The sequence below is a fragment of the Ahaetulla prasina genome, chromosome 9 (assembly GCF_028640845.1).
Source record: "Ahaetulla prasina isolate Xishuangbanna chromosome 9, ASM2864084v1, whole genome shotgun sequence".
Taxonomy (NCBI): Eukaryota; Metazoa; Chordata; class Lepidosauria; order Squamata; family Colubridae; genus Ahaetulla; species Ahaetulla prasina.
Window position 1 is genome coordinate 2,930,074 of NC_080547.1, and position 13,743 is coordinate 2,943,816.

General features: G+C 45.2%; 1 protein-coding gene across 1 annotated transcript; it reads right to left on the bottom strand.

Moving 5' to 3' along the window:
* Window positions 1-12,057: 12,057 nt before the first annotated feature.
* Window positions 12,058-13,677, bottom strand: LOC131203915 (D(1) dopamine receptor-like). The gene has a single exon (XM_058194642.1). The coding sequence runs from the start codon at window positions 13,519-13,521 to the stop codon at window positions 12,058-12,060; it is 1,464 nt and encodes a 487-aa protein (XP_058050625.1). The 5' UTR covers window positions 13,522-13,677.
* Between the last annotated feature and the right edge of the window lie 66 nt (window positions 13,678-13,743).

Sequence of the window (13,743 nt, forward strand, 5' to 3'; positions counted from 1 at the left end):
GTTCTGGTGTGCAGTGCTCTATAGCATCGTTTTGAGGGTAGGAGTTGAAACAGTTTATGTCCAGGATGCGAGAGGTCTGTAAATATTTTCACAGCCCTCTTTTTGAGTCGTGCAGTATACAGGTCCTCAATGGAAGGCAGGTTGGTAGCCATTGTTTTTTCTGCAGTTCTAATTATCCTCTGAAGTCTGTGTCTGTCTTGTTGGGTTGCAGAACTGAGCCCAACATTCCACTTCTTAACCAAGGTAGCGTGAATTTTATAACCTTTTGGCCCCGGGGTGGTTAATTGAGTCCCTGCCGTTGTTAAGTGAACCCTGGGGTCATTAAGCAGATCCGGCTTCCCTACCTGCCATCCCCCACTGACTTTGCTTGTGGGAAGCCGGCTGAAAAGGTTGCAAATAGCAATAGCGCTTAGACTTATTGTATAATTATAATTATTGTATAATTATACAATATAATTGTACAATATGTAAGACTATATTGTATAATCTTAAGTGCTATTGTAAGTCATATTGCTCCCAACAATCTGGGTCCTCATTTTACGGATCTGGGAAGGATGGAAGGCTGAGTCAACCTTGAGCTGGTCAGAAACGAACTTCTGGCAGTGAGCTGAATTAATAATAATAATAATAATAATAATAATAATAATAATAATAATAATAATAATAATAATAATAATAATAATAATAATAATAATATTTTAATTTGTATACCGCCCTTCTCCCGAAGGACTCAGGGCGGTGAACAGGCAGATAAGATATAAATACACACAATAATTAAAAACATCCCTTAAAAAACTAATTTAAATGCCCAAAATATTAAAAAACGTACTCCCCCTTAAAATAACACAGTTTTAAAAACCCATCCAATAAAAATAAAAATCAGGCTAGTCCAGCCATACGAAATAAATAAGTTTTAAGTTCGCGGCGAAAGGTCTTAAGGTCAGGTAAGCCTGCAATACTGCATTCTAATAGATAGATTAAGATAGATGATAGATAGATAGATAGATAGATAGATAGATAGATAGATAGATAGATAGATAGATAGATAGATAGACAGACAGACAGACAGACAGACAGACAGACAGACAGAAGATTGAGATATAACAAAGAGATTACAGATGATACACAGATAAATAAAGATAGATAGATAGATAGATAGATAGATAGATAGATAGATAGATAGATAGATAGATAGATAGATAGATAGATGATTGAGATATAACAGAAAGATGACAGATGATAGATAAATAGAGATAGATTAGAGAAATGGATATTAATAGATGATAGACAGAAATAGTGAGAGACAGAAAGATAGACATTGAGAGAGATAAGACATCCATAGCAATAGCACTTAGACTTACATACCGCTCGGGAGCCCGTTTTCGCTGGCAGAGCGCTCCGGCCACAGGCACTCCCGACAGGAGTGACATTGCACTGGCCACGCCCACCACTCCAAACACAGGGTTGTGTTTGACCACCACAAGGTCAAACACAACCCTGATGCGGCCCTCAATAAAATCGACTTGGACACCCCTGCCCTAGATCATGTACGGGGCCGGCTCCAAAGGGATCACCTCTAACTCTTAACCGAATCAACCATAGTTAGTTGCGAGCAAACTGTCAGGGAAACCCCACCTTTTTCTAGCTAAAGGGGGTGGGGAAGGGAAGGAGGGCGCTCACCGGAGACCTGCGCTCCTGCAGAAGGGCTCTGAAAACAGTCGGAAGGAAATAAAATAGACCACTGGTTGTAGGTAGGGCCACAGTCACCCACTCTTGCATCAATCAGGTAGGGATAGTATGAACTATGGCACCCAGCTCTCTCTCACGTCTGAGCATTCAACACTGAGTAGCAATCGCCTCTCTAAGAGGAAACTTACTCGATCTTCAGTTGGTGAAGGGTCATCCCTTAAGCTGTTCTGATCTTTCTAGTTACTGATCTCAGAATTGCTTGCGGGTTCTAGAAGCCCCATTGTCTCCCTTAAAGGGCCGTCGCTTCATTCCCACGAAGCCAACTTCCCAGCCAGCGAGTTTAATTTAGCCATACTTGTAGATCAGGGTGGTGTCCAACGCTTGGCAGCTTTAAGGCTTTTAGACCTCAACTCCCAGAATTCTCCAGCCAGCCATAGTTGGGACACCCCTGGTGTACATTATTCTATCCAGTTTTCTGAATCATGCACTAACTGCGTCATTGGATTTTCTTGACCTGCTAGATCAGGGGTGTCAAACTCAAGGCCCATATAGGCCGGATCCAGCCTGCGGGATGTTTAGATCTGGCCCGGAGGGCCACCTTGGAAACAGCGAAGGAGCAGCTCGCGGTGCTTCTGCCAGCAAAAATGGAGTTCGGGAGGGCTGCCCGAGCTCTCCCGAGCTCCATTTTCGGCTGCAACCAGGGGTGAATCCCGGCAACTTCTGATAGGTTCTGGAGAACCGCTAGTGGAAATTTTGAGTAGTTCGGAGAACTGGTAGCGAAAATTTTGAGTATTTCGGAGAACCAGTAGCGGAAATTTTGAATAGTTCGGAGAACCAGTAGTGGAAATTTTGAGTAGTTCAGAGAACCAGTAGCGGAAATTTTGAGTATTTCGGAGAACCAGTAGCGGAAATTTTGAATAATTCGGAGAACCAGTAGTGGAAATTTTGAGTAGTTCAGAGAACCAGTAGCGGAAATTTTGAGTAGTTCAGAGAACCAGTAGCGAAAATTTTGAGTAGCTTGGAGAACCAGTAGCGGAAATTTTGAGTAGCTTGGAGAACCAGTAGTGGAAATTTTGAGTAGTTCAGAGAACCAGTAGCGGAAATTTTGAGTAGTTCAGAGAACCAGTAGCGGAAATTTTGAGTAGTTCAGCGAACCAGTAGCGGAAATTTTGAGTAGCTTGGAGAACCTGCAAATGCCACCTCTGGCTGGCCCCAGAGTAGGGTGAGAATGGAGATTTTGCAGTATCCTTCCCCTGGAGTGGGGGTGGGAATGGGGATTTTGCAGTATCCTTCCCCTGTCACGCCTACCAAGCCACGCCCACAGAACCAGTAGTAAAAAAAAAAATTAATTTCACCACTAGCTGCAATGGCCTCCTGCAACCCTCTGCAGTAAAAACGGGGCTTGGAAGGGCCGCATGCAGCCCTCCCGAGCTCCGTTTTGGCTGGCAGAGCGCTCAGGCCACCACAGGATGCCCCCGACATAAGTGATGTTGAGCTGGCCATGCCCCCTGGCTACTCACCCTGAGGTCAAACACAACCCTGATGCGGTCCTCAATGGAATAGAATTTGGCACCCATGATCTAGCACAGGGGTCTCCAACCTTAGTAACTTTAAGGCTTGTAGATTTCAACTCCCAGAGTTCCTCAGCCAGCAAAAGCTGGCTGAGGAACTCTGGGAGTTGAAATCCACAAGCCTTAAAGTTACTAAGGTTGGAGACCCCTGTGCTAGATCATGGGTGTCAAATTTGCGGCATCACGTTGCCGTCACATGACATTTTGTAACGTTTTTTTTCCCTTTGTGGAGCTGGAGTGGATGTGACCTGTACGTGACGCATCCAGTCCACGGGCCACCACTTTGACACCCCTGTGCCCGATTAATGTTCTCAACTGTTTTGAGGATGGGTGTTTCATGCAAAAATAGCCATAAATGAAATTATTCATGTCCCAAAGGTGCCTTTTTCAAAAAAAATTTGATTTTTTTCCTTGAAGGTATTTCTCTTCTCATCCAAGAAGCCCCTTCAGTTCTGGAACTGAACTGAGCTTTGCTGGCTGAGGAACTCTGGGAAGTTGAAGTTCACAAGTCTGAAAGTCGCCAAGGTTGGAGACCCCTGCTCTATATCAGGGCTGTCAAACTTGATTTCACTGAGGGCCGTATCAGGATTGTGTTTGACCTCGGGTGGCCAGGTGGGCATGATGGGAAGGGTGTAGCCAGTTCGACATCACTCGCGTCAGGGGCACCTGTGGTGGTCCAGGCATGGCTGGTGGGTGAGTGATCCATTGTCTCCAGGGGAGGGAGTCAAGACCAAGGAGAGTGTCAAACCCTCAGCCTTACCATCTGATGGTGGCCAAGTGCTAAGGCAGGGCTTCCCTTCCCTTTCTTCCTTTTTTCCTTCCTTCCTTCCTTCCTTCCTTCCTTCCTTCCTTCCTTCCTTCCTTCCTTCCTTCCTTCCTTCCTTCCTTCCATAGGAAGTTAGCACCCACCCCTCTCCTAGAAGAATGAAATATTTTAGGAAATATTAAAAAGGCAGAATATATTTCCCTGGATGAGAAATGGAGAAACATGTTTTAAGGACAAAGCAGCTCCCTGCAGCTTCCTGCCTCCCCCCACCTTTGTCAATGGGCCAGAGGCAGAAACTCATTCCCCCCCACCTTTGTCAATGGGACCATCATCTCCAACACAATAGGACCCATCTAGCAATAGAAACTCATCACATGGCACCTGAGAAGATTACATCAGCCAGCAAAGCTAGCTAAGACCCCCATCCCCTGGGAGTCTGACAACCAATCAAGATACCTGTTCCCTTCATTATATCAAATTAACATAATGTATAATAATAATAATAATAATAATAATAATAATAATAATAATAATAATAATAATAATAATAATAATAATGTATAATAATAAATTAAAATAATGTTCCCTTCATTATATCAAATTAACATAGCTGTTGCATACTTTTGCTTATATATATTTTTTTCTTTTATGATGTGTTTTTTTTTTATGTCGATGTTTGCGTATACTGTTGTGACAAAATGAAATTAAAAAAAAAATACTCTTCCTGTGCCCTGGGAAGTTCAAAGCTTAGAGAAAGTATAAAGCCAGGGAGCACACAGCAGCTCATTTCTTTTCTGTTCAGGAACTCAAGCCACGTGAACCTGACCACCATTAAACCATCTTTCCAAGCAGTCTCCATGTTTCCAGTGTCTTTATCCCCACTAGGAACTGAACCCAGATGGACATTTCTTCCAACAATTCCTTCCTTCCTTCCTTTTCTTCTTTCTCCTTCCCTCTTCATTCTCCTTTCTTCTTCCTTCCCCTCTTTCCTTCTTTTTCTTTGTCTTTTCTCTTTCCCTTTCTCCTTTCCTGTCCCTTCTTTGATGCTCAAATGCAAAAGGGGAAACATTTCTCCTTTGGTTTTGTTTCATTTTCGTTTTGTTTCGCTAGCCTTCTGCCAGGGAAAACGGCTCAGGGTGGGGGGGCATGTGTGGCCTCCCCCGGGCCCCATTTTCAGCCACGATGGCCTCCTGCAGCCCTCTCCATTTTCACTGGCAGAGGCACCGCGGGCCGGTCCTTCGCCATTTCCAGAGCTGCCCCGCGGGCCAGAATTAAGCATCCTGCAGGCCGGATCTGGCCTGCGGGCCTTGAGTTTGACACCCCTGCTCTATATTTTGAGCCCCTGAAGCACCTGTGGGAAAATCTAAATATAATGGGTCTAAATATAATGGGTCTGTTGGAAGAAATATCTTTCTGGGTTCAGTTCCAAGTGGGGAGAAAGACACCGGAAACATGGTGGCTGATTGGAAAGATGGTTTTTAATGGTGGACAGGAGCACATGGTTTGAGGTCCTGGGCAAAAAGCACATGGGAGAGAGAGAGAGAGAGAGAGAGAGAGATATATTTATACCCTCTGTTCGGCTTGGAATTTGAGCTTGTATTCTGACTGGTTGTCAGATTCCCATGGGGCTATGCAGGGGTAACTTTGTAGGTTTTCTGTGTCCCAGGCTTGGTTGAGCCTTGCTGGGTGATAACGCAATGAAAGGCCTTTGGGCAATTCCTACTATGGCTCCGCCTGAAGGAGGTAGATCTTTGTTATGTAGACTTAGACTGGCCCAGGCCTTAATGGCCCATTGACAAAGGTGGGGAGGAGGGCTGAGTTTCTGCCTCCCTTTCAGGGGAAATATTCTGCCCTTTTAATATTTCCTAAAATATTCTCATCACGAAGGAAGGAACTATGCTAATGCAGAGGGTCTGTTAACCAGAGAAGCCAAGCCAAGTCCATCTAGAAGACGCCGAAGGTCTTGACCGCTTGAAGGGAAGACTCTTGTGCAATCATAAGATTGGCTTTCTCAATTTGTATGTTAATTTTTGGGCAATCAGCGCCAGCCCAGGGAGAGGAAAGGAGTCAGAGCACTTAACCTGTGGAGGGCAAGGCGTCTCCTGCAATGAACCTCAGAGAGGGAGGGATGGCAGCAACCAGGGTGGCATGAAAAAGGCTCAGCTGTGCCCACCTGTTTGCTGGATGAGCTCTGAAAAGGCCACAGGAAACTGGGGGGGAAATGTCTGCGAATGAGTACGAAGTTAGCACCCACCCTTCTCCTAGGAAAATGAGATAATCCCAAATGTGAGAAAACAACAGAAAATTAGCGAGAGAAACTCGTGGGCTTCCGGAGAGCTACTTGATTTCCAGCGCCGGCCAATATTGTTTGTGTTTTTTCCAGCCCTCTGGCTCATGAAATCGTGCTGGCTTGGGGCTTATGGGCAGTATTATCCAATATACCTGTAAGTTACCCAAGTGGGAAAGTGACTTCCAAATGCTCAAACCCCTTTATAAACACTGATTGGGTTTGTCTGAATCAAGTTTGGTTTGAACCTGGGCTGATGCAATGTGCTTAGGAGGTTTTGCAATCCAGTGAGCCCTGCTGCTAGATAGGTTAACGTTATTATGTCCTGGAGGGTCCTGTCGTAATCCCATCACCCAGTCCTGCTCAACGGGCACCAAATAGCTAGCTTCAGGGAGTTGCTCTTTGTCTTTAAAAGCATCTTTCTCCTTTTTGCACCCAGGGAAATATAATATTCTGCCTCTTTAATATTTCCTAGAATATTTCATTCTTCTAGGACAGCGGTTCTCAACCTGTGGGTCGGGACCCCGTTGGGGGTCGAATGATGATTTGCCAGGGGTCACCTAAGACCATCAGAAATATGGGAAGTATACTTGCGAGTCGAAGAATCGCGCTCCAATGGTTGACTCCACAAGCCAGCTGCAGGCTCCTCAAATCGCTAGCCGAATTCGGCTTCAGGCGCGATGAATTAAACAAGAGAGAAATCTTGGCTCTGATGTCGCCCTCTCAAGCCAGCTGCAATCACTCCCAATCGCTAGCCTAATCTGGCTTCAGGCGCGATAAACTTAATAGGGGAGGAGTCTCCGCTTTAATGCCTCCGTCCTCAAGGCAATCGCAAGCAGTTCAGATCGCTAGCTAATACGGCTTCAGGTGCGATAAATTCAAAACGAAAATAATTTTACGGTTGGGGTCGCCACATCGTGGGGAATTGTATTAAAGGGGTCGCCACATCGTGGGGAATTGTATTAAAGGGGTCGCAGTACTATAAAGGTTGAGAACCACTGTTCTAGGAGATGGGTGGGTGCTAACTTTCTACAGTTTCCATTTTAGTTTTATTCCAAAGTTCCAAAGTTTATTCTCACTTCCCCAAATGCTGGGCCCCACACTATACTTTCTGGGCGGTGAGAAGGTGGGGAGGGCATTCGTAATCACTTTTACAATTCATCCCCAGTCAAGTGGCTTGAGTCATAGCCTGACCTTTGTGTCTCTAATATTATCGGGTTCAGCTTCTTCAGTAGCAGCAGCCTTAGCTCCTCCAGTCCGTTTCCTAGTAACTGGGGATGTTGGGAAAATGTCAAACTTGGTTAATTATGCATTCCACACACACCCCAACCCTACCCAAAAACTCTTGAGCTGAAAAAAGTTCTGTGGTCGGCTTAAAGCTACTACCCGTGTTTCCCCGAAAATAAGACCCTGTCTTATATTTCTTTGAACCACAAAATAAGCGCTTGGCCTTATTTTTGGGGAGGTCTTATTATTTTGGGGCTTTGCTGGCTGAGGAACTCTAGGAGTTGAACTCCACAAGTCTTAAAGTTGCCAAGGTTGGAGACCCCTGCTATAGAGCACTGCACACCAGAACAACTAGACACAAGAACAGTTTTTCCCTGAATGCCATCACTCTGCTAAACAAACAATTCCCTCAACACTGTCAAACTATTTACTAAATCTGTACTACTATTAATCTTCTCATCGTTCCTATCACCCATCTCCTTCCACTTATGACTGTATGACTGTAACCTTGTTGATGGTATCCCTAGGATTTATATTGGCTGTTTCCCTATGACTATCATTAAGTGTTGTACCTTATGATTCTTGATGAAGGTATCTTTTCTTTTATGTACGCTGAGAGCATATGCACCAAAGACAAATTCCTTGTGTGTCCAATCACACTTGGCCAATAAAGAATTCTATTCTGATTATTTGGTCTCTTTTTGTCAAAGATGGCCCGAAGAAAAAAGTGATCTATTTGGCCTTGCAAATGACGTTTAGCAACAGCGGAATGTCAAGAAAATGAAGATCTGTCAATTTCACCTTGAGCATAGGAATCCGACTCTCGAAATACTCTGCTTAAAAATGGTAGCACAGTTGATGGCACACTGAATATGGAAAACAGTCAGCTATCCTCCTTTCCTCCTTCCCGTTTCTTTCCTCATGCCACTCTAAATTTAGCAGACAGGATGAGAATACATAAAGAGGAAATAATTAAAAGTCGCAGATAGGAAAAGCTGAGTAAAAAGGCATTGTTATTGAAATAAGGTACAGAGGTGTTATTAACAGCCAATCCAAATCAAATGTTCAATCAAAGAACATTAAATTCAGGGCTGAACTAAACATGTGTTAGACTGATAAAATCACATGCTCTGGTTTCTTTAGCCAGACTTTGAAGAAACTACATTTAGTGCCATAAAAGCATGGTTTCCCTTCCCTTCCCTTCCCTTTCTATTTCCTTTCCTGGACTTCCAAGCCTACAGAGAGATTCCTAAGATCAATTATATAGAATAGAATAGAATAGAATAGAATAGAATAGAACAGAACAGAACAGAACAGAACAGAACAGAATAGAATAGAATAGAATAGAATAGAATAGAATAGAATAGCAGAGTTGGAAGGGACCTTGGAGGTCTTCTAGTCCAACCCACTGCCTAGGCAGGAAACCCTACACCACTTCAGACAAATGGTTATGCAATCTCTTCTTAAAAACTTCCAGTCTTGGAACATTCACAACTTCTGGAGGCAAGTTGTTCCGCTGGTTAATTATCCTAACTGTCAGGAAATTTCTCCTTAGTTCTAAGTTGCTTCTCTCCTTGATTAGTTTCCACCCATTGCTTCTTGTCCTGCCTTCAGGTCAGTGGTGAAATCCAATTTTTTTTTTACTACCGGTTCTGTGGGCATGGCCTGGTGGGCGTGGTATGGCTTGGTAGACGTGGCTTGGTGGGCGTGGCAGGGGAAGGATACTGCAAAATCCCCATTCCCTCCCCACTCCTGGGGGAAGAATATTGCAAAATCTCCATTCCCACCCCAATCTGGGGCCAGCCAGAGCCGGCATTTGCCGGTTCTCCGAACTACTCAAAATTTCCACTACCGGTTCTCCAGAACCTGTCATAACCTGCTGAATTTCACACTGGCTTCAGGTGCTTTGTGTGTCCAATCATACTTGGCCAATAAAAAATTCTATTCTATTCTATTCTATTCTATTCTATTCTATTCTATTCTATTCTATTCTATTCTATTCTATTCTAATTTTAAAACCTGATTTTTTTCAGTCACATTCTCCTGATTCTCAAGAGTCAAAAATGAAGGGATAAATAAGAATTAGAAAGGAGGCAACCAGCCACAGAAAGTTTATCCAACTCTAATATGAAGGAGAAGCAAGAAACAAGGACACCACTGCACAATACTGTCTTTCCCATACTGTCATTGTGATTCTGTTAAGATTAACATAGCTTGTGTTCTTCATCTAACATCTTTTCTCTTAGCTGGTGCTCTCCAGATAATTAAGTTTACAGACTTATTTCATTTTTTATTTTTTTGTCTGCAGCAGTCAAGACGTATGACAAAGCGGCAATATTATTTCTCCGTATTACTATCGCATGTCGCATGTCAACTATGTGATGCTCTCCCAGCCCATCCAGAGGACAGTAACTGATTCCTTTAATCCCACTTTAAAAAATAAGGAGTTGGAGCAGGGGTGAAATCAGTGGTGGGATTCAAGTAATTTAATAACTGGTTCTCTGCTCTAATGATGTATTCCAACAACCAGTTTGCCAAACTGCTCAGAAAGTTAACAGCCAGTTCTCCCGAAGTGGTGCGAACTGGCTGAATCCCACCACTGCGTGAAATGCGCCCGGTTCGGACCGAATCGACTGATCCAGTAGCGATGGCGGGTGGTTCGGAGAACCGGTAGCAAAAATCCCTGCCTTCCCACCCACCCCGCCCATGCCCACCCAATTGCCCAGTCGCCCGCATCTTTCCGTCTCCGTCGCTTTTCCCGCCCAGATGGTAGGAATAGGTTGTAAAAATGCTTTTAAAAGGTAAAATAAAAGGCTCTGACGATCACAGCTGATCTCACACACACACCCCAGGCGCTGTTCTACTTACCCCATGCCTCCTTTCGCTGCGCACTGCGCATTTGGTGCATGGTGCGCACTGCCTGTGTGCACTGCGCGTTTGGCAGGCAGCGTGCATGCACAGCCAGTGAACCGGTAGTAAACTGGTTCAAATTTCACCCCTGAATTGGAGGTGAGGTTTGGATACAAAACCTTGTGTTGTGCCTCTTCCTCCCTCCTCTCCTCAGCCGGGCCCTTCCCGCCTACACCCGGGCCTGTTATCAGACTCCGAGTCTGATAATGAAGATGAACGGCCTGTCATGCCTCCAGCCCCCAGCCCTGGCCCCATGCCCGGACAGGATGTCAGGAATAAACAAACAAACATCACTCCTACAGCGTGTGAGCAGGGAGCCAGCCACATGCTGGAATTACCGACAGCAGATCCAGCTGAAGAGATTTCACAGTGGGAGGATCCTTGCTTCTGGAGATCTGAGAGGCGACGCCAGCAGAAGGAAGGGAGGGGCAGGCCTGGATGAATGCTGAGTCATGGAGCCACACCCCACAGCCTATATAAAGGACCTGCTTGTGGCATTCCAACCTTGAGTCAAGCAAAGTCTCATCTAGTTTGCTGAAGTCACAACTTGGACTCTAGCCTGCCCTGAGAAACCTGGAAGGAATTTGGCAAAGCTGCAGAGGCTTCGTGGCCACGCTTGATACGGACTTCCTAGACCCGGTCGTCAGAGGGGGAATGGGACACCACACCTTGCTTAAACATATTCTGTACATGTCTCATGAGTACAGACTTTATATATTTCAGTTGTAGATACCATTTACTCCTTTTCATTATAAGGAAATCATACATTTTTCATTAAAACAACACACTAAACCATCCCTCAGTCAATTTCGGGGATCAGGTTAGTTGTAATTTCTTCCCAGGGGACAGGAAAATCTTTCCCCTCTCTTCTTTCCTCAACAAACCATCTTAAAAATTATCCTGTAGATAGAACCTGATTTGGTGTTGGCATGTCAAAAGGTATGAAACTTATCTACAACCTAACATTTTAGAACCGACAACTGACTGCAGGAAAAACAGCCTTCAAAATGAAGCCAATGACAACAAACCGGGATTGCTTTCCACTAACAGAGCATATCTGTAGTTCTTGCAAATCCTGTGGAACAGGGGTCTCCAAACTTGGTTCCTTTAAGACTTGTGGACTTCAACTCCCAGAATTCCTCAGCAAAGCAAAACTGGCTGAGGAATTCTGGGAGTTGAAGGCCACAAGTCTTAAAGTTGCCAAGGTTGGAGACTCCTGGTTTAGAATAATCTTCTCTTTGGTTCTATCTAATGATTAAAGATTGTCAGCTGCATAATTACTAAAACAAAAAACAAAACAAAAAAACCACTGAGTAAACTCTTGGGACACTTTAAAAGCTAGCTATTTATGTTGCCATAAAAGTTTCTGAATAATAATTCATCACATCCATGATGTAGCCCTGTGGTCCATGAAGCCTCATGCCACAATAGCTTTTAAAACGCCACAAGAAATTCTTTTTTTGTTTTCTTTTGTGATTTTGCTACAATAGATAAACCTAATTATCACGCCAGAAAGACTTCCTAATAAGATACATCGATAGTTGTTTTTTTCGATGAGATAGATATACAAAATGATTTCATTCGGCCTTCACACGCAGCCACCAATTTCATCCAACCCACGGGAAAAGTTCGTGTTCGCTGCTTCCGTCTCCCTCAGCAAGATCGTCTTTGGTTCTCTCTTCATCCATCACAGCTTTGGTGGCGAAGGGAGTGATCTTCTCCAGTGAGAGATCGGTTTCATACTCCTCATGAATAATGGCCGACAAAACAGCCGCACTGTTACCATGAGATGATCGGGGGGCCTTGTCCAACCCCAGACCCTCCTCCTCTTCGCCTGGAAGAGTTATAACATGAGGGAGAAAGTGTGAGTAACTTAAGGTCCCGAGATCTTTCTGGCAGGTGGTGTCATGATGGTAGGAAACCAACTCGTTGCTGAAGTTTACCGTCTCCACAGCATTGCTAGGACACAAGCGACCGCAGCCCAAGATGGCTGCAAAAGCCTTCCGGAAGTCAGCATTGAATGCGTAGATGACGGGATTGAGAGAGGAGTTCGCCCAGCCAAACCAGACAAAGACGTCGAAAACGGTATCGCTGATACAGGGTAGCTTCCCCGTCTCGTGAAGGTCGGGATCGCAGAAGGGCACGATGCAGTTGAGCACAAAGAAAGGGAGCCAGCAGAAGACAAAAACGCCCATGATGATCGACAGAGTCTTCAGGACCTTGGTTTCTTTCCTGAAGGAGTTCTTCAAGGAGACCTCGTGAGAACACTCACTGCTTTGGCAACTCTGGGCATGTTCCACAGCCCTCTCTAGAGATGAGATCCTTCGTATCTGTCTTTGAGCGATGCGGAAAATCCGGGTGTACGTCACAATCATGATGGCGACGGGAATGTAGAAGCTGATGAAGGATGAGGAAATGGCATAGGTTCTGTTGAGGCTGGAGTCACAGTTCCCTTCGAGGGTCCAGGTGAGGTTGGGGCCCGGTCCCTCAACAGGAAGGAGCTTCCTGGCTTTATGCCATCTCAGATGGATGGGTATGAATGAGATCAGAACGGAGAGCATCCAAGCCACCCCAATCATAACAGAAGCTACCCGTTGGGTCATCTTCCGTTCATAGCAGAAGGGGCTAGAAATGGCCCAGTAACGGTCCATGCTGATGATGCACAAGTTGAGGATTGATGCTGTGGAGCACATGATATCAAAAGCCACCCAAATGTCACAGAAGCCCCCAAAAGGCCAGAAACCGGCCACTTCCGCCACCGCTTTCCACGGCATCACCAGCACAGCCACAAAGAGATCCGAAACAGCCAAGGAGATGACGAAGAAGTTGGTCACCTTGGAGCGTAGATGCCTAAACTTGATCACCGCCATGCACACGAGCGCGTTGCCCAATAAGGTGAAGAGGATGAGAAGCACTAACGAGGCAGCCATCACCACACGCAAGGACATTGTTGTCTTCTCCACTTGGCTCTTCTTCATGAATGTGTCGTTAGTCGTGGTGGTGGACGCTCCATCTCTTCCTCCTGACAAGCCAAGTCCATCCATGTCTACCTGGGAGCCTTCTGTGCCCATGATGCAGTGTGTGGGCCACCAACTACATCTTTGCTCCTCACCACGAAGCCCAGCTTCTCCACTCGCATTTCAGAAACGGATCAACCCCGCACTCCCAGAGTTTCCAGGCTCGCAGGCGCAACTTGAGCTAAAAGAAGCGACGACGTTCTCGACATTTCGCTCCTTTCCAAGACTCCAGCAACCAGCCAGACATTCCCTCCTCCGCTGCCTTTTGATTTTTGC

Bases quoted from the DNA above. Each gene is read 5' to 3' on its own strand.
- LOC131203915 (XM_058194642.1), bottom strand. From the start codon at position 13,521: ATGGGCACAGAAGGCTCCCAGGTAGACATGGATGGACTTGGCTTGTCA.